Below are 26,976 nucleotides of genomic sequence, written 5' to 3'. Positions count from 1 at the left end.
ATCTTGCATGATTTCCCTCCCTCCCTCCCTCCCTCCCTCCCTCCCTCCCTCCCTCCCTCCCTCCCTCCCTCCCTCCCTCCCTCCCTCTCTGTATTTCCTATTTTATTTCAAGAGTGGCAAAGAACTCCAGGTTCTGAAAGATTTGTTCAGCTTCAGGCATTTGAGTTGGCATTGCCCAGGCACTTTCAAGAACCGGGCCCCCCCAAACTAAGGCCCGGGGGCCGGATGCGGCCCAATCGTCTTCTCAATCCGGTCCGTGGACAGTCCGGGAATCAGCATGTTTTTACATGAGTAGAATGTGTCCTTTTATTTAAAATGCATCTCTGGGTTATTTGTGGGGCATAGGAATTTGTTCATTTTTTACTTTCAAAATATAGTCCGGCCCCCCACAAGGTCTGAGGGACAGTGGACTGGCCCCCTGCTGAAATAGTTTGCTGATCTCTGTTCAAGAAGGACTTTGCCACCATAAGGTCTAGAAACTTGCTTTTAAAAAAAGGGGGGGGGGAAGAAAATCGAGATTCGTAAGAAAATTAACATTCAAGGACACATTCAGTGCTTCTTCCATGGAATTCATCCTAACAACCCCAACCACTAATTTGAGCCACACTACTGCACTGCCTCCAAATAGCTTAACAGAATCTGGCAAAGCTACCATTTGAATGTCTACTCTGGAAGATTTCTCCCTCCCATCAATTAATATCAAAGCCCTATTTGGCTGTTTACATAATCCAGTGTGCATTAAACATGATTGATTCCGGTATTATTGTGTACCAGCTAGCTGATGCAACAGCTGGACTGCAGTCATTTTGACCCTAATGTCCTCCCATTTCAGAACATTTTGCCATCCAAAGGTTATGAGGTGCACTCCCTGAGGAAACAAAATGAGGTTGCATCTCCCGCATGGCCCAACTGATGTCTCATGATTGGGAGATGTGGCCCATGTCACCATTTTATCAACTCTTCAGTAACTCTTCCACATTTTCACTGAAGTGGGGCTGTCAGGGTGGGGCTTTTGGGCAGAAGTCCATCCCATCCCCAGAGAATGATGATGAAGGACCTCAAACACAGCAGAGTGGGCTTGTCACATTGTGAAGCAAATTCTGAACTCTTGGGAACGTATACAAGAGAGGAGAATGAGGGCTATGCCACTTGGCGAAACCCCCATCGCAGCCCAGCTAATGGATGGCGAGAAAAGGAATTGCGCAGCCAATCATGGGCAGCAATAAACAAAGGGGATGGCAGAGCACAGAACGAACAGCTGGCCATGGGGCAAATGATGAAATGCCCCTTAGAAAAAGCCTCCCGAATAACGAACAAAGCGGAAGAGATCATGATGGGCACAGCAGTGTCCCTCAGGCTAGAAAAGAAAGCTGCATTATGGTTAGTAAATTATTTGTTTCATTCGAGATCTGACATACTTGGAGAGCCATAATGAACATGAAGGCAGTCCAAAGGCATTGCCCAGCATTCTTCACTCCCATTTGGAAATAGCTTGAAAATCAATTTCCTATTTCTACAAGTCCTCAGACCTAAAGTGCTGCTCATTCATTTTCTCTCTCTTTCTCTCCTTGTCTTTCTCTTTCTCTTTCATTTAGGTGGCTGGCCTTAGAACTCAGATTTCGCTAAAGAATGACAATAATCCACTTGATTATGACATGGAACGCCAGAGGAATTTTCCCTTGACCCATTTGCATTTTACAGGGCTGCATGAACTTCTCCTTTTATGCTACATAATGTGTATTGAACTTCATTTCATGCTGGATAATCTTCCTTGAACAGTAAAAGGAATACACGAAAAGTACAGCTTCTGCCCGATGGTGCTTTCCTCCCCTGATCATCCCTAGCTTGCAATAGGAAAACGAGTAGGAGCTGAGTGGATGCACCAAAGAACATATCAAGAGCCTGGCCACAGGATCAGACCAAAGACCCATCTAGTCCACTATCCTATTTAAACATTGGCCAACCAGAGGCCTCTGGAAGGCCTGCCAGCAGGACCAGTTTCCCCACCTGCAGTTCCCAGTCCAAATGCGAGTGTCTGGAACTGGGCCTGGAAAGGAGCAGCAACCATGAACTGCAAGATCATAGGTGCCAAGTTCCAGACATGCGTAGAAGCGACTTTTGGCGCTGCGGATGTTTTGGAAATGGGCACAGCGGCATCGGAGGTCGCTTCTACGCATGTCCGGAAGTGCATAGAAGCAACTTCGGGTGCCGGCACGGCACCAGAAGAACATGGCCGCCAGCAGGAGCTCCGTAATCTGGGGGTATACGGGGTATTTTGCCATTCGGGACACCTGCGGGAAACGTTAAGAAAATACGGGGGGTTCCCGAGGAAAACGGGGTACTTGGCAGCTATGTGCGAGATATGGAAGCAGACAGGATAGAAGTTCAGTAAGCAACATGAGCATAACTCTTCCTCCCTCCCTCTCCCCTTCTGCATTGTGCACCCTTTCTATCCTCCATTGGTGAAGTTCCCATATCTACCACGTGCAATTTCCACAAAAAAGAAAGGAACTGTGAGGGGGGGGTTATATCTGAGGTGTTGGCAGCTTCTTCACTGAAGTCTTCACCACCAGCAGAGTATTAAGAGACCCATCTTTCCTTCTGCCCGCCCCCCCCCGTCCATAATTTTCAACACCATAACCACACGCCTCCACGTTCAGCACTTGGTAATGGTCGCATTAAGTGCAGGCCTGCATATGCCAGGAATTTGCCAAGGCAAATCTAATGCCACAGTTCCTCATAACTTTTCATGTTGACTCCAGCCTACAAAGCTCTTGCATCAGTTCACACATTCAGCTGTGAGTCATTCCTACTGAGCCACTGATCTGTGAAAAATCAAGTGATTGATGTGCATGTGCATAGCTCAAAATCCCACAACAGAGTGCAGGGAATTGATTTTTTGCAACACAACCCTGCACCGCAGCAGAATGATATGGAAAGAGCTGACCAGGAGATAGAAAACTGCTGGTGTTTCCAGGAACAAACTCTCCACTAAATAAGCTCCAGTAATGAAGGGATGCAGCCGAGTCTGTTCAAAGACAGTCCTTATGCTTCAGGTGATTATCATTCTCTATAGCAGGTAGTGGGCTCTATCTTGTTTTTGAAATAAAGACCCCGAGGTCCAACAACTGGAACCAGGTGTACAATGGCAGCTTGGGAGGGGTGGCAAAGCCAGTTACCTAACTGTGTTCTAAAAACTCTATGCTGGGATGATCTGCCTAAGACAACTTCAAATCTACACCCTGAGTTATTGCAGGTCAGGATTCTAATTTAGGGTCAAAGGGCTTGGTTGTTAGGGGACTCCATTTTTATTTTTAAAATTTATTTTGGGAAATGGCATAGGCGCTTTACCTGTTTGGGAAGGGGTTCTGAGCCCCACTAGTTTTTCTTCTGTGAATAGGTTATTTCCGTGGTGTCCGTGACTGTTTTTTAGACCTCCAAATGTGCCCCTGGACCCAGAGCAGGCTGCTAACCTCCGATGCAAAAGAAATAATGTGCTTAAAGTAACCAAGAGCTGCTTTGTTTTCTATGGGAAAGAGTGTGGCTTTGTAAGAACACCAAAGACATTTTCCTATGGTAAAACAAGGAGTTTCACGCTCACAGGATTGTGAAAGTGGTACCTTGGTCAGCAGCTAGACATGCCAGAGGGCCACTGTGGGCTGCTCCTCAACATCCTTCTTTCGCATCTGAAGTTGGCTATTGGAGACAGCAGATGGCCAGGGACCACGGCAATGGCATCATCAGGGACGCCAGCAGGATTTCCTAGGCCTTCTACATTGCATTCAGATTGCAACCCTTGCATTAACATCCACCCCCACCCCAAAACTATACTGACAAAAGCTGCTGCCTACATACATGTATTAACTTAGCCTAGCCCACCTCACAGGGCTGTTGTAAAGGGTGGGGAAGATAAATATACACCACCTTTGGCTCCTGGGTGGAAAATCAACATACAAATATATAATGCCGCTGACATATCATATAAACAAAGCCAGAAAAAAGGAGCCTCAACGGTTACACAGTCCTGATATTTGCAGGAAAACACCAAAGCAAACAAGTTTGTCAACCCCAGTAAATAACAACCGGGGGGGTGGGGGTGGGAGTTGTGCAGTTTCACAATTTTGGCATCGGGACAGCCAAGTCTCAGCCTAGCCTTCCTCACTTCAGACGTTCCCCTACCAACCCATTGAAGACAGTGGGGCTGAGTGAGGATGGGATTGGGGGGGGGGGCTAGCAAATGCCGTCCTGCTCTTGTGCAACTGTAATGGTATGAGCGCAGGTGCTTGAAGAAGGCTCATGTGCAGAGAGTTTTCTTGCAAAATGGAGAATCCTTTGACTGCGCACCCCGAATGATATCGTCAGGGAGAAAAACAGCAACCCTGATCGTTTGCTACCTGCCACTCATTTGTTTACACCTTTAATAGCCAGCCTTATTGTGCCGCTGTCTCCAACCTGGTGCCCCTCACTTGCCTTGGTCCAAAATAGGTGGAGAATGCCAGTTTGAAAAATGGTGCTATAGCGGAATGAGCTTATCCTGCAAAAATCACTTAGCATTCAGTAACACATTCTACCCAGGCAGCAAGACTTTTCATACTGCAATAACACCTGAAATGATAGTTTCTAGTTGTATACCTGCTGGTGGAGAGACAATGAGCATGGCTGTGCAAAATGTGCAAATTAGTTCCAGAATCAGCTTGCATGTGCAACTGGAACATTGCAGTTTACATCCTATAGGCTTATGAGATATTAATTACTTAAATTTATATCCTGCCTTTCCTCCCAAAGGAGCCCAGGCCAGCAAACAAAAAGTGATAAAAAATTAAAAACATATTTAAAATGTATGTGTACAAGTTGGTGGTTTTTTTTTTCATGTTCCTGTCATTGCTGATAATCTATTTATTGTTGCAACTTATAAATTGGGACCAGCTTACTTATGAGATTGTCTTACCCCACATATATGCCTGCTTGACCACTTCAATCTGTGGAAGTGTCACTGTTACAGGTGCTACATAAAAAATGTTCTGCATTTGTAAGATATCTGTCTTTTAGTGTGGCAGCCCCTACACTTTGGAACTCCCTGCCTATTGACATCAAGCAGGTGCCTTCACTGTGTTCTTTTCAGCACCTGCTAAATCATTTTGGTTTGAGCAAGTCTAACCAGATGTGTAGAATGTGTAGAATGCTCTAGTTATCTCCCGCTTGGACTACTGCAATGCGCTCTACGTGGGGCTACCCTTGAAGGTGACCCGGAAACTGCAATTAATCCAGAATGCAGCAGCTAGACTGGTGACTGGGAGTGGCCGCCGAGACCACATAACTAAGAGACCTACATTGGCTCCCAGTATGTTTCCAAGCACAATTCAAAGTGTTGGTGCTGATCTTTAAAGCCCTAAACGGCCTCGGTCCTGTATACCTGAAGGAGCATCTCCACCCCCATCGTTCAGCCCGGACACTGAGATCCAGCGCCGAGGGCCTTCTGGCGGTTCCCTCACTGCGAGAAGCAAAGCTACAGGGAACCAGGCAGAGGGCCTTTTTGGTAGTGGCGCCCGCCCTGTGGAACGCCCTCCCATCGGAGGTCAAGGAAATAAACAACTACCTGACATTTAGAAAACACCTAAAGGCAGCCCTGTTTAGGGAAGTTTTTAATCTGTGATATTTTAATGTATTTTAATCTTTGTTGGAAGCCGCCCAGAGTGGTGGGGGATACCCAGCCAGATGGGCGGGGTATAAATAATAAATAATAATAAATAGAATGTGGATGTATGCTTTAATCTGTTTTCAGTTTTGCTGATTTTGTGTTTTGAATGATTTATAGAGTTGCTTTGTGGCTTTTTCGCTGATGTTACTGTTTTATTCTCTTTGTAAACCACTTTGTGGGTTTTTAGACAACGAAGCCGTGCATAAATTCTATGAAACAAACCAAACAACCAACAAACAAACCAGCCCACTGCAAATCACTTGTTCCTGGGGATCTGCGGGGTTCTCACTTACCCTTCTCTCCTTGTCTCCATATTCCACGCCCAAAGTGTCCATTGCACGGACAATGGCTGCCAGTGACTGGATAGTGTTGCTATAGACCACAGGCTTGTACTGCTTCACATCTTCACCAGAGAAGCCATCTTCGTGGATGATCCTTTGGGAGAGGGGAAGGAAACAAACGAGCTTGTAAAAGTCTGAAAAAGACAGGGCTTCATTTACAATGAAGTTATTCCCAAACCAATCCCCAAGATTTTGCATAGGCAACGGACATTGCTTGCATTGTGTGAAAACTGGCTCCAACTTGGCTCTGGCTACTGAAAATTCTGAAGCATTCATGGAAGAGAAGGCCGTTGATGGCTATTAGCCATGATGGCTATCTTTGGCTTCCAAGGCTTCAGAATCATAGAATCATAGAGTTGGAAGAGACCACAAGGGCCATCCAGTCCAACCCCCCGCCGAGCAGGAAACACCATCAAAGCAAAGAATACCAGTTGCTGGAAACCACAGGAGCGGAAAGAGCTCTTGTGCTCCAATCCCGCTTGCCAGACCAGGGTGCTGGATTAGATGGGTCTCTGGCCTGATCCAGCAGACTCTCCTTGGGTTCTGACCCCCTGGAGATGGTCACGGAAAGCTGGTGGGGATGTCAGAGCTGCTGGCCATATTCTTCCTTCTGTTGTTTATCAATTCTCATCTGATCTCTCCATAGCTGCTCATTGTCCCTGCTCCCCCCCTCCCAACCCTTAGGGGAAATTAGCAGCTAAAGGAGAGAGATAATGAGCACAGATAAACAATCAGTGGCTCTGTGGTCCCCTCCAGCGTCCTCTGCTCATCTCTGAGGGATTCTTCTAAATTCACAACACTCAAAGCCTGGTTTATATGTGGCTTCATTTCATGTGTCAAGAAGGGGTGAAGAACATGTGTCCCCCTCCAATGATACTCAACTACAATGCCCAGTATCCTGATCATTGGCCATGCTTGCTGAGGATGATGGGAATTGGAGTTCAGCAATATCTGGAGTTCAGCTCCCCACTCCTTCGCATAAAGTGCAGCCAGACTCTCAGAGCAAGAGGTCCTTACTTCTGCCATAAAATCACTATGTGAACGTAAGAACAAAAGGAAAGTCCTGTTGGAATAGGCCAAAGGCTCATACAGTCCTCCATCCTGGTCTTACAGTGACCAACCAGGATGTTAGCACAACAGCACTCTCCCACCTGAGTGATATTCCGGAACATACTGCCCCCAACATACAAAGAGTCATACAAATAAAATGAATGAATGAATGAAAAGTGAAGGCAGAATGTGAAAGCAACCAGTGGTAACTGAGGCAAACTTGTTGCCCTTCTTTGCAGCTTGTGGTCATGGCGGCAACATTAGTGGGCATTTTCAGCTCTCTAGGCAGAACGCAATGACAATACACCGATGCCTCAGTATCTTCTCCTCTGCCCTTTCAAAATAAATCAGCCAGTCTTGCTCAGGTGAAGCTCAGCCTGGCTACTGGGAATAGGCATGCCACAAAATAACAAGAGGACAAGAACCTGCACCACGACAACTCATCAGCAATTTTCATTTATGGGAATAAGCAAACACATTGCAGATGGCAATCACATGTTGGCACAAACAGCAGGTGGTGCCTGGGCCTGCAGAAACTCTGGAGGGAATTAACCAAACAAATAAAACTGTGTACAAGATGTTTTTTTTTTTTAAGGGGGAGGCGCAGAGACCATGAACACTGCAACAGCTCAAGAATGCACAAGCAGGAGGACAAGGTGCGTTGCTTAGGATGAGCCCCAAGGGTCAGACAGAAAGACTAAAAGGTTGTATCTGGGCCCAGGGCTTAAAGTTCCCCACATATGCGCTAAAAGGGTGGGATACAAATGTCTATATGCCAAAATAAAATAAAATACACATCCATTCACATAGCTAGAAAGCAGAGTTCTGCTAACTATATTCTCCAGAACACCATGGCATCTTGGATAGCTGTTCCTTCTTCCCAATAACAAATCAAACAAATGGATATTGGATGCCTTCAAAAGACAAATCCAGGGAGGTAATGGCTACTGTTCTATGTTCTACCTCCACTGTCAGAGGCAATGCACCTTCAAATGCTAGTTTTGGGGAATTGCAGGTGGGGAGTGGCACTCAAGTCCTGTCTGCAGGGTTCACATAAGGGCATCTAGCGGGGAACTGTGAGAACAGGACGCTGGACTAGATGGACCTTTGGCCTGATTGAGGAGAACTCTTGTTTTCTTTTGCTGTAAAGTTAAGTGGAATATTTTTTTAAAATAAAAATACAGTTGTTGTTTTTTTATAAAAAAAACCTTCATCTTTGGTCAAAATGGCCACTTTCTTGCATAAGGAAGTGTATCACAGAATCTGTAGAAGTGCAAATTTCGTCTGGGTTTGGGACCATGCATTGTTGTTGGCAATGCAAATTCCGCAGGTTTGCATCAAAATGTGGACTGAATTAACACTGTCTCCTATTTCTAACTGTGCACACGGAAAACCGTAAGAACTTGTGTGTGTGTGTGTGTGTGTAGGTGTGTGTGTGTGTGTGTGTGTGTGTGTAGGTGTGTGAGAGAGCTAGAGCTAGAGAGATACTGGCAGTATAACATAATTCCTCTTGCTGATTTGTGGATGCAATTGCACAGTTCAGCGTTCAGCTGCCGTTCACTGTGCCCACAAAACTTACAGCCACAATTGATTGTGAGTGCAAAAAATTGAGGCTGTTTAAGTAATAAATGATTCCTGGTATTCCCTCGTCAGACAACTGCCTTTGTTTTGAGTCACTCCTCAGAACTCCCTGTTCTAATACATCAAGGGCTTCTCTATACTGGTTGTGGGGAACCTTTGGCCCTCCAGATGTTGCTGAACTGCAACTCCCATCATTGCTGGCCATTGGTCATGCTTGCTGAGGCTGATGGGAGCTGTAGTTCAGCAGCATCTGGAGGACCAAAGGTGTGTGGGAGAGAGTGTGTGTGTACAGGTATAGGGATGTAGGTTAAAGGGACCTTGTCTGCAGTGCACATCATGCCAGGACACATTCTATTACCACAGGTAGGAGAAAACACTGTCAAAATTCATTCCCAGAAAACAACAAATTTATGGAGTATAGCACTGCCAATGGCTACTAGTCATGACAGCTATGTTTTATCTCCATTGTCAGGGGTAGTATGTCCCTCAATACCAGCTGCTGAGAATCTCAAGTGTGGGGGGTGCTGTTGTGCTCTGGGTCCTGCCTGCAAGCTTCCCACAGGGATCTGGTTGGTCACTGTGAGGACAGGATGCTGGACTACATGGGCCACTGGCCTGATCCAGCAGGCTCTCCTTATATGCAGGGTTTGGTGGTTTCAATTCCCTGGTGGCAAAGTTGACTCAGATTGTAGTCTGTTTACTCTGTTCCATAGAACAATATGTCAGCATACTGCTGTCTTACGTCCCTCTGTTATGATGCATTTGCCAGCCTGGCACCTACCAGATATTTTGGACTACAGGCTAGCTGTGGCTGGTGGGAGTTGAAGCCCAAAGCCTCTGGAGGGTTGGTGAAAGTTTTGTTAAAGTTTGACTGAACCCTGAGACTATACAAGGTATGGTGATGTTGATTCTTCTGCTTTCCGAATTTCTGCATGTTATATTAAATGTGTCAATTCCAAATTTCTGCATGTTATATTAAATGTTTTCTCTCTTTAAAACTAAGCATCTCCACCTCCCATTTCCATGAGAGCATGGACTAATTACAACATACTGTACTGCAGCATCAATGGAAATGGGGTGTGTGTACGAGGATTAAAGTGTGTGGCGGGGAGTGGAACTGATGTAGCTGCAAGCAAAACATTTAATGTAACATGTAGCTAGGCCCTATGATATGCAATGTGCAGGTCTTGCTCAACCTGGCAAAAAGCTCCCCCCTCCCATGTCCCAAGCTCAGCTCTTGCAAAGTTTACCCTAGCTTTGTTGCTGATAACAATGGCTGCAGCATGTCTTGGCTGAGATATTTTGGGCAAGGAAAGTTACAAATAAAACGATAAAAAAAGTCACGTGGTTGGCAATATCGACTATTTGTTGTATCAGTAAGCCCCATCCTTTTCATGAGCTTCTGTGATACCACAGAATGTCCACAAATATCCCACCTGCTCAAAGAGAAGTCTCAGCCAGGTAAAGCTGACACAGGAGCTGTGTTCAGATGGCTACCTTAACATGGGGATGGGGGCAATGGCACACAAGCCCTGCCCCTAACATTCCTTGTTAGCCCTGATCATACAATGTTGAGTTGGGAATGCCTGCAATGCATCAATGATCACCTGTAGGGTTCTACTTGTGTTCAAGCAAACACAAGTAAGATCTTCCTTCATAGATCTTCCTCATGAAAGATGGGAATATCGGGGTCTGAGTGAGCAGAGCCAACCCCCCACTTTTAAATATCTCATGATCAAATGTTGGGTTCGTGGAAGCAGAGGATCAGTAGGGCTTGGCAAAGGGAAACCTCACACATGGCCTATAAGGCAGGGCTAGGCAGCATGTTGCCCTCTAGATGCTGATGAACTGCAACATCCCTGCCTGTCAGCCATGCTGGTTAAAGCTAATGAGTGGTGGGTTCCGATAGCATCTGGAGGGCATCCCCTTGGCTATGCCACGCCTTAAGGATAAGGATAAGGAGAGATTGCGTGCTATTGGAGGAGAATCTAAAGAGGTGTTGGAAGGCTGGATTCCTTAGTCTAATTCAAAACGACCAGTTCTGTGGAAGGGTTGGCTACAGGTTTCAAGAAATGCAAATATTAAAAATTATTCAGCTGTCAAATGCATGCTTAGCAGGGTTTAAAAGAGTGCATTTCACAATCACAATCTGCCTACTGAGAGCCTCATCTGCATTCCCTCAGTGTGCACCCAAGACCACACCAAGTGCTACCATCAGTAGCGTCCCAATCCTTGCTTATTATTCCATTGGCTCATGGTGCAGAATACTTGTAGTCAGTGGGAAGACTCAGCTGTATCCCATTGTCTCTTAATGGGCACTGTTTCAAGCAGCACGTGATCAGCTGCTCTGCTCTGACCACGGAGCCTTTGTTAATGCCCATGATACAAATGGCCAAAGGGCCCAGCTGTCTTTTTCAGAGCCCAGAGGATGGACCTTTAGAAACATAATCTTGGGTTTTGTAAAGTATTCAAATCTAAAGCTGATTCACAAACCCCAGAAATCAGAATATAGGAGATGCTGCTGAGAAAGAACCAGAAATCTGCTCCGTAGTGGACTTCACAAGCACACAAGACTAGCCTGATGGATCAGGCCAATGGCCCATCTAGGCCACCATCCTGTTCTCACAGTGGCCAGCTGGATGCCTGTGGGAATCCTGCAAGCAAAGCCTGAGTGCAACAGCATTCTCCCCTCCTATGGTTCCCAGCAGCTGGTGTTCAGAGGCATGATGCCTCCAAGAGTGGAGGCACCAGAAAGGCTTCAATAAAACATTTTAAGCAGTTCAGATACATCTTGAAATGGAAGGGAAACAACAACAACCACTCATCCTTAAAAACAACCCATAATGGCCCAAGAAGGCACCACATGGGTTCCACACATGGTCACAGTAATACTCCTATATGTAACTATCTCCATGTTCTCATCTCATCAAGATCCCAGAGAGAAATCCAGAAATGCATGAATTACCAGCTTTGCACGGTTCCCCTAGGGCTAGGGGTAATAACATGAAAAGGAAAGCATATTGATCAGCTCAGGGTTTTTTTAAGGGGGGGGGGTGCAGGGCTTGACAAGTCATAAAAGGATGCCTATGTTAGACCAGCAACCATTGAGACTCGAACCACCCTTCCCCTAAAGACCTGGCACTCAAGTACAGCTGCCCAGAGAACTTTTCATTATGGGATGGTCTACATACAATATCGATCTACATATTGATGTATGTACATATTGATCTGAGCAACCCTAATCTCCAAGTGGCAAGAGACTCCAGGGATACTTGCCTTTTCTCAGGGTTTGGTGTCCTTGGGATGAAGGTCCATGGAGGCTGTGGGATCTTTGTTTACACATATATACAACCTGAGTGTAGGATGGAGGGGCTCAGAGAATGAAAATCTTGCTCCCTATTAGATTTCAAGGGAAGCTCCAAGTCACAGCTTTGGGTCTGGCACAGAGCAAGGCATGCCTCTGCTTCTCCAGATTACAGCATCACCAATAAACTCTCCTTCTCCCTCTCCCTCTCTCTCCCACACAGACCACCTTGGCTTATTGTTTTCCACCCTAGTATGATGTGGCATCCAGACAGGTGAGGTGCAGATTTTATGCAAACCTATCCTCTTATTTGGTGATGTGTTAGAGATTCATGCCTTTCTTCATAACTACTGGTAGTACACCACAAAAGGCCTTGAACTTAGTGCTACATTGAATTCCTCCCAAAATCTTTGTAGCTTTTAATATTTCTTACAAGCCTCGCATCAACACCTGATTCAGCAGTTGCCATTAAGTTTCCTAACAGTGTCCCTGAACAGCATTATGCCAGAGGCACTTTCAAATTGACTGGATGCTGGATACTTTATGGAGGGCTCAGTCAAACCTGGATCTGGTCCTGATTTCTGAAAGTGCTTTATTATTTAACCTGTGACTCTCATGGCCCTAGACCAGCCTTCTCCAGTCGCCTGGCCTCTGGATGTTTTGAGCTACAATTCCCACCATCCCTGATTATTAAAATCATGTATCCATTGGTGGGTACTAGGTTGGGGAAAGCTGGTTTAGGACCATCAAAGAGGAGGGCAGGGTTGGTGCAAGGCATTTAAAACTTTAATTGCACTGGCCACCACTCGCTTCATGTTACATCAGACTTCTGATGCAATGTCAACAATAAAAACTGTTTTGAACAGCTAGAAGGTTTTTAGCGGGGATAAAACGCCTCCAGTCACAGAAGCCTCACCTGCTCCTATTTTAAAAATTAACCTCAGACGTAGACCAAACAAAGTTGATTGGAATCTTCAGCACATTAAATGGCTGGCACAACCTCTCCAGCAACAGGGCTTTCAAAGTTAGCAAAAGGTGAAAGGTTGCACATCCAAAATTCTGCCTCTGTGTGCACAGAGATAATTATATTGTACCAATCTTTGCCAAAAGGGTGGCCTCCAGCTGTTCTATACGAACAGCTCTCACCAGTCCCAATTCAGGTTGGGTTGGAGAAGACGGAGTCACACCATCTGCTCTGCATTCCTGATCCAGATTGCAAGAAATGCAAGAAATGCATAGATAGGGGTGCTGCTTTGCCAGGAGGTTGAAGGAGGGGGCAGAAGACAGGGAAAGGAGGAGAGCTGGTCAGAGAGCTAAAACGTGGATAAGAAAAACAGAGCAGGACTGGATTGTTAAGCAGGAGGGTACAATGCAGTGCTGCTTCGGGAGGCCTGGCAGGAAGGGCACCCCCTTCTCCCACAAAAATGCCAGGAAGGTCTTTCATTTTCATGGTTTCTTGGCCTTCTTCTCCGTCATGCCTGCCTTTTCTTCCTGCTTGATGTCATGCCCTGACAGCCCTGGATGGCTCTGGGTCACTCAACCCAACTTGTAGTGATCAGGGGCTGTCTCACCCTGACACCAATAAAATGAAGATCCCCTCCAGGTCCAATCCGGCTCAGGATTTGGACCTTGGATGAATCTGGTGTACAGCCCTAGATTTCAGTAAGTTTTACCCCATGTAACTGAGCTGAAGCTGCTCTGCCTGGTGGAAAACTTCATCGCAATGACAATTGTATTACTGTAGCTCAGACGTTGCTGGCTGCTGTCCTCTTGCTGCTTTGAACTACAAAACTTATCAGCCCCACCAAATCTGGCTACCGGTATGCAGGAGGGAACCAGGTTAGAGATGGCTGCGGTAGTTACTTGCTCATTTACCTGCAGCTCAGAATCCAGAGTCCTGAACATGTAAATATGTTTTGCTGTTGGGATGCAAAACTTAGGAATCACCTCTTGACAGTAGCTTTGTCCTCTGGGAAGGTGAGCGCCCAAATATAATTTAGCGATGCTGCATATTTTGAGAAGGTGCCTACCTAAGCATAAATTGGTCAAAGGGTGTGCCCTTGGAAGGAGAACACCTTCGGTGTCAATCAAAGAGAAGACACTTTGGTAGTTTTGTATTAGAAAAGCAACTGCTCTCCCAAAATAGGGAAATGATACCTTCTCTTTGGTAAAGGGATCAAGTGTCCTATCAGGAGAGCAATTCCTGGAATTCTACAGATTAGAGATGCACAAAAATTTCCTCTCTGAAAGCAATATACAGTGGTACCTTGGTTTATGAACTTAATCTGTTCTGGAAGTCCGTTCTTAAACAGAAACCATTCTTAAACCGAGGTGCGTTTTCCCTAATGAGGCCACCCGCTGCCGGTGCCCTTCCACCATTCGGATTCTGTTCTTAGACTGAGGTAAAGTTCGCGAACTGGGACACTACTTCAGGTATTGCAGAGTTTGTAAACCAAATAGTTTGTAAACAGGGCTGTTCTTAAACCGAGGTACCACTGTACTAAGATATACTAATGTTCTTACCACTGTGCCAGTATGGATCCTTGTCCCATGGAGACCTGTGATTACTACTACTAGTACTATTATTTAAATTTCTATTCCACCCTTCCTCCCAAAGAGGCCTAGGGCAGCAAATATAAAAATGTTAAAAAGATAGAATTTTTTTTAATGGAGTTAATTCTTTTTTTTAAAAAAAAAACTATTAAAAAGCATCTAGAAACATTTAAAAATAAAACATCTACAAAAAATTGCAAAACAATTGCATATTATAGCCCATATTATAACTATAGCCCAACCTCAAACAGCACAGAGGGAAGCAGATATTCCTGTTAGCAGCAAATGGATCTGTGTCTTGGCATGTGTGATTACAGTGGTACCTTGGTACTTGAACAGCTTGGCTCCCAAACAAATCGGCTCCCGATCGCCGCAACCCCGGAAACAAGTGTCTTGGTTTGCAAAGATTTTTCGGAAGCCGAATGTCCGACGCAGCTTCTGCTTGCGTGCAGGAAGCTCCTGCAGCCAATCGGAAGCTGCGCCTTGGTTTTCGAATGGTTCCGGAAGTCGAACGGACTCCTGGAACAGATTTAGTTCGGCAACCAAGGTACCTCTGTAGCACATGCAAGCATTTAAAAGCAGTGCTTCCCCCCTGGGGGGGGTACTCAAGAGTACGCAGTACCAGCACCTCATTTTGTTGTTAAAAAGTGTGGTTCTTGCTGTAATAATTTCAAGGTGAGTGCCTGCACCTATTTTTCTAGAAAGAAAAGGCACTGTTTAAAAGTTAATAACAGGTACAGTCAAGAAAGCCCAAAGGATTTCCCCCCTTGGCTCCTGCCCTTCTCGTCCAGTTTAATCAGAATTTGTTATTGTTAGTTTTAAAAAGTAGGACTACCACTGAACTATGGCTAGCACTTACTCTCTAAAACAGCATCACAAATCCTTTTAAGGCCAACAGGTTCGCACCCAACCAAACAGGTTCACTGAGAAACAAGAGTGAAGTATCGGCTTAACGTTGACCAAACATGCTCAGTGGCCAGAGACAGCTGAGTATCTGCACTAGCATTGGGAGACTGGGAAATCGGGGCGGTGGGGGGGGGGGAGGTAGCTAGAGGAACAGAAGTGGAGGAAGGCAAATCTGGCTTGCTGGCACACACAACAGGAACATGCCACACTGCAACTTTCTTGTTGCAGTTTCCCACCTGAACAGGATTCAAGTGGTTAAAATATAGAAGTAAAGGCAAGGAGATATTCAGATTCCACAATGGCTATAGGCAAGAGTCCAGATTATGAAAAGTCGCTGGAAGTAAGTTCACAGTATTTCAAAACAGGACCTACTAAACACAGCAACATGCCCCAGCCTGATGCCCTTGATATGTTTGGGGCTGGTGGTGATTGTGTTCTGAAACATCTGGAGGGCACCAGGTTAGGGAGGCTGAATATAGGGTCTATCAGGGTTACTAAGCAATTTCAGAAACTGGTGCATTTATTTACTTATATTTATTTATGAGGGTATTTATAAACCACCAACTTGTAAGAAAAAACATCACAGCAGTGAACACCGGAAATACAATCCAAACTGTTAAAACGTCATGGAATCATAAAATACAGGGTCAAATGGCCAACAATTAAGGGAGTCTCTAAAAAGGCCTGACAAAACAGAAGCCTTTTCATCATGAGTCAATTTCCTTGCACTGTTCCAGTGGTCCACACTGCATGCCTCACAGGGCAGATATATCCTTCCGCAAGTGAAACAGAAGTCCTGTTAACTTCCCTAGAGCACTTTGAAGTTCATAAAGCCCACTTAGTGGTTAAAAGCTTTATAATTCCATGAGCCATGAATGATGCAAAGGTCCTGCATGGTGCACTCCTTCCAAAGTCACCTATATCAATTCCAGAGGTTAATTTTTTTTTTGCAGAGACTGAGACAGCTGCAAATTCCACCAGCTGCCTGCCAGACTTCAGCCTCTGCGTGTCCTGGGTTACTCAAGGAGCCGTTACCCTATTTGCCTATTTAATGCAACTGATCACATAGGCTGATGCCAAAAGTGGCCAATCCATCTCCAAAATGTCATTGCATCTCCCCATTCTCAATCCCTGTGTCCTGCTCAAGTTGATAAAATAACTCTCTCATTCTCCTACGGAGAACGCAAATCTCATTGGGGGGAAGGGAGGGTGGTCTCTGCGAAGTAAACATTGGGCTAATACAAATCTTAGAAAAACTGTACTTAATCGGATAAGCCTTCTTGGATTATCTGCTGCTATCACCTCTTCCTAGACAACCATTAATCACCAGCTGATGCCTGGCACCCTTAACTTCTATCCTTTATATATAAACTTGACAATTGAATCAGCACATATTTGGATGAAGGACAGAAACAAAGGAACGGAACCCTGTGGGGCTGGTTTCCTTTGATTGGCAGAGCAATTAAGATCAACTGCACGTCAATCAAGAATTCCAAAATAGGACAGTACCTTTAGATAGGTCAATCAAAAATGTTAGGGTGTACATTTTTACATTCTCCATAACTCTTCATCCAAGGCTTCAACATGCTGCCCCTCAAACTCTGTTGATAAGTGTTCCAGAGAAACCAAAAGACTGCATATGATTTCATGACATTTTGGCTGTCCTAATAAATTTTGTTGGCCATAATTACAAAACATTTTTTTCCACCTGGACTTCGGCTTTCAATTATTCAACCTCCTTGAGTGAATAATTGGGTGAGATGTTTTAATCCTGCTTCTTTAAAGAATAGAATGGTCTTTTAGATTTTAATGTAGTGGTTTTGCTTTGTTTATTGTAAGTTGCTTTGAGTTACATTTGTAACTCAACTAATAAGTTAATAAATAATAATAATAATAATCCTATATAATAATGTCCATGTTGTGCCTGCGTCCAGTTGTCCCGTGTGTCCCTGGGTCACTGCGCATGTCCCCCAGAGACACAGGGATTGGACAGCAGAGACTGCACGTGGCCATTTGCAGTTGGTTGCATCTCAAAGGCTTACAGGCTGAGGCAGCTCTCTCTGCTCCTCTTCCTGATCAGTTCCCAGCGTCTCTCCGCCTCCCCCCCCCCAAGGCTACCGCTGTCTCACCACTTCTCTGTGCACCTCCTCCAGCCACCCACAGTTGAGCAGGACGCGCTCCTGGCCCGCCACGGCCCGGCCCCTGGCAACAGCCGTCTCTAATAACACAGTGAGAGGAGGGGAAGGGAAAGGGAAAAAAACCACGGCAAACAGCTGCAAACGGCAGTCTCTAAGGACGTTGGGAGGAGGGGAAGGGGAAGGGAAACTACAACGCCCACAAAGCAAGGAGGGACTTGCAAGGGCTCAGAACGCGGAAGCTACCGCTTGGCATGCTGGTAGTTGTAGTTTTTAGCAGGAGGTTTCCCTCCAAATCGCTGTTCCAGGCTGCTTTCAAAAACTTTGTAGCAGGTGAGAGAGAGGGAGGGAGGGAGGGGAAGAAATAGATATGAGGTATCATCCCACGACCCTTCGTGGGGAGGGGAAAGGACTCGAGGGGAGGGGAAACTGAAGCAGGTCGGGGAAGGAGGGTAGTGGGTTTGTGTGTGGGGAGACATTGAGGGGAAACTGAGGCGGGAAAAGGGGTGGTGTGTGTGTGTGTGTGTGTGTGTGTGTGTGAAGCTGCGACTATTAAGGTGGGGGTGGGGAGGGATGCTGTGGCTGCTGAGATTGATATTGGGGGCGGGGAGGGTTGGGGAAAATTAATTGTCATTCTGAGGGGGGGAAGGGTGGATAGGGTGGCTCTGGAGAGAGGAAACTTGAGGTGCTGCAGCAGAGGGGGAGGGAGGGAATATCGTATGGGCTGTTGAGGGTTGGGCTGGATGACCCCTGGGGTTCCCTTCCAACTACCAACTACACAATTCTATGATAATTGGGGGGATTTGGGGGGGGAGAGAAGTGAAGCAGAGATAGGTTAATGTTGGAGGTTTCCAAGCAGAGGTTGGATGGGGTCATCTGTCAGGCATGCTTTGGCTGAGACTCCTGTATTGCAGGGGGTTGGACTGGATGACCCCTGGGGGTAACTTTCAACTCTATACAATTCTGTGATCACTGCACACCCATGTTCTCTAGCCACTGGCTCTGCAAGGATTCAGAGGGGAAACTTGAGGCGCTGCAGCAAGGAAGGAGGAACAGGGAAATACCTTATGGGTGGGCTGCAAGGGGATTGGACTGGATGACCCCTAGGGTTCCCTTCCAACTCTATACAATTCTATGATAATTGCACACCCATGTTCTCTAACCACTGGGATGTTCTAGCGCCCGTTTACTCAACGGGCTGAATTACACTAGTAATAATAATAATAATATGGATTTTGATTTTTTCTCTCTCAGTCAAACTTGTGTGACATGGAACATTTTAACTCAGGTATTTCAGCCAATAATTTCATTTTTCCAGTTCCAGTTTTGTTGCTGTACAAAAAGAAAGAAAGAAAGAAAGAAAGAAAGAAAGAAAGAAAGAAAGAAAGAAAGAAAGAAAGAAAGAAGGGTCCCATGGTGCCTAAAGACTAACATAATTGTTATGGCAAAAGACTCATTCATGTTTTTAATAGTCAATGACAGCAATTTTTGAAAGCAACTGGAACCAATGGGACTCCCAACTTTGTAGCGTTCTCTTTCCAATATTAAGAAATGACATGGAATATTTAGGAACAACACTGGAAGATAGAAGTCAGAGCAGTGGCCCATTTAGCTTAGATTGCCCATACCACATGGCAATGGCTCGTCAGGGCTAGGTAGGACTTGGTTCACATTTTAATATAAGACAAACTGAATTTATTCCTCACCCCCACAGACAGCGCAGTGTAGACTTTGCTACCTGTGCAAATCTAAAGAACACACCTGAACACGGATTCATACAGGAAGCTGCCTTTTGCAGAGACAAACCATTGGGTCCCTCTAACTCAGTATGCTGTCCACACTGAAGGCTCATTACCTTTGCCCCACACTTTCTAGGCACAAGTCTGCACTTTGAAGCTGACCTTTAAAGCCACACTTTGAAGGCCAAGCATTTGTTTGTTTCTGCACCGTCACTTTCCCTGCCTGCATGAACCCACTTTTAATGGCTGAATCGGAGCTAATGGCAATCGGGGGGGGGGGGAATTGCTGTCGGTTTCAATTCAGCGTTAAAGAGTGAAAGCAGTGGGACAAAAATAAAAATAAATAGAAGTGCTAGGACACAGACCAAGAAAGTGCAGACTTAGAAAGTATGGGGGGAAAGATAAGTCAGTGTGGACAGTATGAATTAGATAGCAGAGGTTCTCCAGGGTTTCAGAAGGGGATATGTTCCAGCCCCATCTGGAGATGCCTGGGATTGAACCTGCAACCTTCAAAGTAGGTGCTCTAGCACTGCACTATGGCCTTTCTCCCCATTTTCTGATGCTATGCAGTTCCAGAAAGGCAACTCTTGCAAGCCATCCATCTTGGCTCAGCTCTTGTGAAATGCATCGATTTCGTCAGCATGGACCAAGGCAGCCACTGAATGGCAGGTGGGTGATTGCTTTTGCTCTGTATTTTGTGTGTGTGTGTGTTTCAATTCAGCCACTCAGCTGGCGCCTCGCAGTGCTAGCCTGGCATCAATGCGAGAAAAAAGCACAGATTGCATGTGGGAGACCTAGCCTCAGTACTAAATCAGAATTGCTGGAAGTCCTTGTCTGAAATGCACGCAGCCCATTGTGGGCAATACCAGGACAGGTGCCACATGCAGAACTCCAGTTGCCAAGACCCCATCCTCAACATGGGAAAGCAGGGACCTAGGAAGCTGCCTTAAACCGTGTCAGATGCTTGCTCCATCTAGCTTGCTGTTGACCACACTGACTGGCAGCTGCTCACAGTTAACAGGCAGGTCCTTTCCCCAGCCCTACCGGGACAAAGGATTGAACCTGGTAGATGTTCTACCATTTAGTCTCCATGCTGAGTGTCTCCTGATGGTATCAAAATGAATTCTACAGTAAGACTCAAAATGGGGACCAGGAGAGAAGAAAGAAGCAGGCTATATAATTTGCCTGACTTTACCTGTCCCAACATGTAATGGCTACGTTAATGTTTTCATTGCTTTTCTTTTCTTTTTTCAAATTAGGCCCTGCCTTTTTGGTCCTTCTGAGACGGTTCCAAACTGCCTCTTCTCAGAGCTGCATTGTTATCTTTACTGTCAGCCCAGAGTGGCCCCGCGTGGCATCCTGCATGTGCCAAGGCTTTCCGATGAGGGCAGGAAGGCAAGCATTCCAGGGGGCTGTGTCATGCTGAGAGCACGTCAAGGAGATAAAGTGCAGGCAACCAGGATGGAAGAGGCGAGGCTTCCGAGATGCATTGTACACACACCCCTCAGCCTGCAACCTAGATTTGAAGGGAAATGGGGAGAGAAGAGGGAGGTGCATTTCCAGGGCTTCAACCCCTCCAGCCCAGAAGCTCATTAGCGGAGTCAAAAAGGGCACGACATCTCCCATCCTTCATCTTCACGTCCCCGTATCTCTGGTTCCCCTTTGTTCGCTCTCCATGCAACATTGACACAAAAGTCTGCTTTTCTCATCTGGTCTGTTTCGCAGGAGAAGAGGTCAGTAAATAACATCTCAAGGCTCTCTGGAACAAGCAAAAAAGCCTGCAGAAACCAGAGAAGATGTTTTGGAAAACTATCTCTCCTTTTTGCCTCCCTTCTCTGTTCATGTTCAGTCATGGCCTCCCAGGGCATCAAAAAACATTGGTTCAAAAACCCAATCCCTTTTCACTGTACATTAAAACAGAAAGTAATACTATACACACCCTGGGTGTACTTGCAGGGGTGACTTTGTTGTTCTCCCCCTTCTGATGCCATCCCATTCTCGTTCTGCTTCCTTACTGTTTGTGGGCCACGCAAGATCAGCCTTTGACAATGTGGTGCCCTCCAGATGTTTCCCACCAGCCCCAGGGCACATGGCCAATGGCCAATGGTCAGGGGTGCAGCATCCTTAGGAGAGTGCCTGTTTAGGTTTGGATGACTAAAGTTGTTAAGCTGGATAACAGCAGAGGAAACTGGTACCTCTGCAACCACCTAATTATCTAGAGTAAATGCCACCAGCACGTCTTGCAGAAGTGACTACTCTAAATGGGTTATATAGACTGGAAGTGGGTACTTTCTATTGTCTCTCCGGACAAACAATTTCATTGAATGATCCTGAGCCCCAGTATTCTCTATCCACTTTCTTCTTACAATTTTACAATTTGATATATTAAATATTTTATAATTCCAAATCTCCATGGTTCAGCGGTCCATCATTTATAGTTACAAATCTCCATGGTTCAGAGGTCCATCATTTCATGAACTACCATGGAAATTGAAAACTCTCTGCTCAGAATGAAGCACTCTACATTCAGCATGATCACAGATTGAGGGCATTTGTGTCATGGATGTCAATAAGAGAGTTAAGCATCTTCCTGCCAGTGGGGCTTCAATATGCTTACTTTAACTTTGGCTGGAGAGTGTCCATTATGTTGATTTAAATGCATTTGCCTCTACAATTTATACTTATTTGGTAAATCTCCCATGTTATTATGGATAAGAAGCTTCCTCTTTGACATATACTGCAGTTTTTTCTCTGTAAAAAGGTAAAGGGACACCTGACCATTAGGCCCAGTTGTGACCGACTCTGGAGTTGCGGTGCTCATTGGCCGAGGGAGCCAGCATACAGCTTCCAGGTCATGTGGCCAGCATGACAAAGCCGCTTCTGGCAAAGCAGAGCAGCACACGGAAATGCTGTTTTTCCCCCCTCTGAGTCAAAGTGCAAGTAGATAAATAGGTACCGCTACAGCGGGAAGGTAAATGGCGTTTCCGTGTGCTGCTTCCCCCCCGTAGGAATCCTGTATTTTTTATTGAGTAATAATTCAATGAAGGTACAGTCCATTCAAAAAAGGTAGCAGTCCAGAAACGGTTCCAACGTGTGATGAACAGCTATTCTCATGAGCCTCAGATAAGGAGAGGGGAATTAAAATAGGAAAAAGAGAGAAAAAGTTACATTCGTTCCCTTTAATATCTGGCACTTTCTAAGACAGTCTTGTGATCTGGGGCAAGGAAAGTGCCCCTAGGAAAGTAAAGCAAGGCAATTTACTGTGGGAAAGAGGTGTGGGGGAAAGGTATAAGATGTTGCAACTTTGTAATGCAGGGGTGGGGAACATCAGGTGCTCAGCCCCCCCCCCCTCTGGCCCTCAGGACTCTCTTCATGCATACTGCCATCCCTTAGGCCACACCCCTCCCTGCTTCACACCCTGAGTGCTTTTGCCTGGCTGTGATGTGTCCTTGAACTCTGAACATGGCCCTTGCTCGTCTGGATGGAAGAAAGAGAGGTGCATTGGTGAGTGTCTGTGGAGACCTGCCTACTGTACAACAGTGATATTTATATTTGTTGCTCTGCTCCCTTTTGTTTCTGGCCCCACTGACCACTCGCATGTTCCCCTCCCGCTGAAGGTTGCCCAGAAGAGCACTTGGCCCTTGGCCTGAAAAATCTTCCCATCCTCTGATGTAGAGCCAGGAAGGAAAGCGGGGAAAAAAGAGTCAGAGACTCTAAGACACCATGGAACTGGTACTAAGCACAAAAGCTGCAGACACCCCTGCTTAACATTCATTGTCAACTGTGTGCTAAGCTCTGAAGAGAATACAGAAAACGTCCTCCTTCCTTACTCCATTCCCCCACACCAAATCTACAACCTGATGGTCAGACAGCACATGATGGCAAGAGGCCCATTCATTTCCATTCAGAGCCTGCCCTGATCAGTGGGTGGCAGTGAGGGAGAAATTTGACGCACTTCACATTTAAAGGTGAACCTACTTAACTGTCCACTTTCTGAAACAATACGCAAACACAGTTTTCCTCTGAAATTCGCACTTCTCCGAATTTTGCTGTGCAGATCTCCAGCCAAGTAGCGCTTACAATTCAAGGCACTGGTTTTGTACTATAAAGCCTGAGGACCCCAATATCTCAAGGACCACCTATCCCCACATCAATTGACCAGGGTCTTGTTTACAAAGATTCACATGTATTAGGAGAAAGCATGGATATGGGGGCAGACCTTCTTCGTCCCCAAAATCAACAGATTGATGTGGAAAGGGGTTGAACGTCACTTAAGGTTGGAAAAATGAGAAACAAACAGATTTGTCCATCCCTGGATAAAGGTAAAGGGACCCCGACCATTAGGTCCAGTCGTGACTGACTCTGGGGCTCATCTCGCTTTATTGGCCGAGGGAGCCGGCGTACAGCTTCCAGGTCATGTGGCCAGCATGACAAGCCCGCTTCTGGTGAACCAGAGCAGCACACGGAAACTTGTCCTGTTGTAGCGGTCCCTATTTATCTACTTGCACTTTGACGTGCTTTCGAACTGCTAGGTTGGCAGGAGCTGGGACCGAGCAACGGGAGCTCACCCCGTCACAGGGATTCGAACTGCTGACCTTCTGATCGGCAAGCCCTAGGCTCTGTGGTTTAACCCACAGTGCCACCCGTGTCCCTGGATAGATAGCCCCAGAATTCCCTGCTCCACGAGAATTGATATGCCAGATTTTGTCTGCAGTATAGCTAGATCCTTAGAGAGACCTAAAAGTCATTCAGGTTTGTCATGGACACAATCCCTTAGATGCTTAGCCCAGTAGACTGACTTGGTGGTCCCCTAGATAGGGCTGGCTTTGGGTTGAACAGAAGCCAAACCTGTCCTTTTGACAGGGAGAGGGCAGAGGGGGGGGGCATAGGTCCTATTACATTGTCACCCACCATGCAAGAGCTCCTAAAATAACCAGAAGGTCTGAGGAGAAGCCTGACCGTGGCTACCCCGATCTCTGCACAAAATGAAGAGTTCTCGTTATTTCTCGGGTAATGTTACATAATTGCATTCTGATGAATTACTCGTTCCACTAATCCTCTTAGAGGTTTCTCATAGATGGGCGGGGGTGGGGTGGGGTGGGGGTTTGAAGGGCTTGTGGATGATCCCTGCTCTTCCAATTCAGCTTCCTCACCTTGTCTCCAGCGCTCAAATGGAGGCTGGTGCTTTAAAGCTTCTCTCTCTGCAAATCAGCCTTTAAACTGGACGGAAATAAAAGCAGCTTTGTAATGCCCCCCCCCGCTCCTCTTTCAACAATTCCGCCTCCTTATGTAAACCCCTAAGCTGTCATCAGCCACCATAAAAGCCCAGAACGCAAGACAAATTGGATCAAATGTCCATTTTGCTGCTACAGCCCATTGATAACATAACCATTCTTTTTATTCCTATCAAGCTTGAATTGACAGCGGATGAAAACGGATAAGGTGGCATTGGCTCCCGCTCCCTGCAAAGACTGGGGTTTAACTACTTTGTCTCCAAGAGTGTGCTGTGTGTCTTATAAAATACTGATGTACTCAATATACGTTTGAAGGTGGTTGCGCAGGAGTAACCTCCAGTAACTTGCATATAGTGGAAAGCAAAGTGGGGGAAGCTAATCACATTAGGTTCTGGAGAAGGAGCATTCAGATTCTTGTATCCCTACATCAAAAGAGCTGTCAAGAGAGGGAATGACTTCATGGACCATTACTGCTCAAGCCAGAACAGGTGACTTCAAGGCGAACACAACTCATCACTCCAGAGCACACTCTATACACATGTAGCCAGCGTGGTGCCCTCCAGATGTGTTGGACTACAACTCCCATCACCTCTGACCATTGTTCATTGTCCTGCCTCTCCCTATCAGACTCACAACTCCAACTATCACCATGAATGGAAGGTTTAAAGGTCTTATTCAATAAGTCAGTACAGTCTCCCAACATGGTCTACAACTACGTAAGGCCGGGGGGGGGGGACCATTGTACAACCATAAATCTTTGGGCTGGCAGGGTGTGTTACTCGACACTACTTTGCATGCAATTCTTGAAAGGGATCACAATCCTCTGACATCCCCCCCCCCAATTGGAAAATATCAGATCCTCTTTGGAGGACTTTATCCAGGTGTCATGTTTTTGGAACTTGTGGAGGGTGGGGTGGGGTTGTGTGCAAAGGATAGCACTCTCCTCCATATAACAGCAGGATAGCACCTATTTTAATGGGGAATGAAATGGTTTACAGGCTTGGTAAAATAAAAAGAGGGGTTGCGTGGAGTCAGAAAGACATCAGATAGGCAAAACATTTCACAGCAGGGAAGCCACCACTGAGAAGGCCCTCTAGAACAGGCATGTCAAACCTGCGGCCCTCCAGATGTTTTGGACTACAATTCCCATCTTCCCCAACAACTGGTCCTGCTAGCTAGGGATCATGGGAGTTGTAGGCCAAAACATCTGGAGGGCCGCAGGTTTGACATGCCTGCTCTAGAACATAAGAATACATGGGTAGGTGTAGGTGTCACAAAGCTATATAGTCTTAAGATTCTCTGTATAGAGTTACTAATACAGTATAGGCCTACTTTAAGGGCCAACTGGATGCCTCCAATATCCATTCGTTTCCCATGTTGTCAAAGGTAAAGATTGAAGCCCACAGGTTCTTAAAACAAGGAACATGGTATCGTTCTCTTCACCTGAAGCCTTCAGATTTTATAATCCTGCAGTGGAGCCTGAATGGAAAGAAAGATTTGCTTGGGTTTTGTCTCCTGGACACAAAGCTCAACAAAGAGGAAGGAACAGTGCAAGGCAGTTTACTCCTTAATGTGATGGAGAAAGAAACCAGCAATGTCTATAAATCCTCTACCTTGGCCCTAAACACAACTATGGGACTGTTCTAGCAAAGACTGATGTCCAGCATCATCCCCAAGATGAATGAGCTTGATGAAGGACCTGCTTCTGTCAAAAAGCTCAGGAGGCCTTTGGAGAAACTGTCGAGTCGTTTGTCAGCATATATGAATATGATGAATATTGCGTAACATTTTAGAGAGACAGTTTGTTGCTTGGAGTTCTAGACAAAGGGCTTTCTGAAAGGAAAAAAGTGGCACCTGCAACAAAATGTTGCAGCATGCAGCACTGCTTTTCAGGTTTCCAGTCATTCAGTTTAATCTCTCCCTGTTATTTAGGTTTTCTCCTCGTCCTCCTCGTCCTCCTCCATCAGTTAGAAATCCAAGCCTACTGAGCATGCTCAGTTATCGTTGAGCTGTTTCTCCGCCCCTGTTTTTCCCTCTCTCTTTTTTGTGTGGGGTGGGGTGGGGTTCATGCTGACCTTTCCTCTCATGGGAGCCCAGGGCTCACAAAGCTACAATATATACAATTTAAAAGCCCTTTAAAATACTTCCATAAAAATAAAAATAAAACCAGCAGCTGAGGGCTGAAATTACAAATATGTCTTTAATCTGGTCTAAATGCCAACAATGTGGGGGACAGAGCATCACCCCAAGAAGGGAGTTTCACAAATGGGGCATCCCCACTAAGAATACCTTGCCCTGAATCGCCACTCCATAGGCCTTTCTCATGGACAGCAATACTAACAGCAGATCTCAAAGCGAGGGCTGGCAGCTGCGAGGAGGCGGCGATTCTGTAAGTAATTGGTTTCTCAGTTAAGTCATCCATCAACTTCACATAC

At 45.9% G+C, this 26,976-nt stretch overlaps 1 protein-coding gene across 1 annotated transcript in view; it reads right to left on the bottom strand.

Annotated features, from left to right (window-relative positions):
* Window positions 1–26,976, bottom strand: part of GNAO1 (G protein subunit alpha o1) — a 157,961-nt gene that overhangs the window by 81,233 nt on the left and 49,752 nt on the right. Inside the window, exon 3 of the mRNA XM_035117115.3 lies at window positions 5,992–6,133. Within this exon, the coding sequence (XP_034973006.1) occupies window positions 5,992–6,133 (142 nt within the window). The remainder of the gene's footprint in view (window positions 1–5,991; window positions 6,134–26,976) is intronic.

Source organism: Zootoca vivipara, chromosome 6, assembly GCF_965207765.1.
Source record: "Zootoca vivipara chromosome 6, rZooViv2.hap1.1, whole genome shotgun sequence".
In the NCBI taxonomy this organism is placed as follows: domain Eukaryota; kingdom Metazoa; phylum Chordata; class Lepidosauria; order Squamata; family Lacertidae; genus Zootoca; species Zootoca vivipara.
Note: the sequence above shows the minus strand (reverse complement) of the source record. Positions and strands in the feature narration are given on the sequence as shown.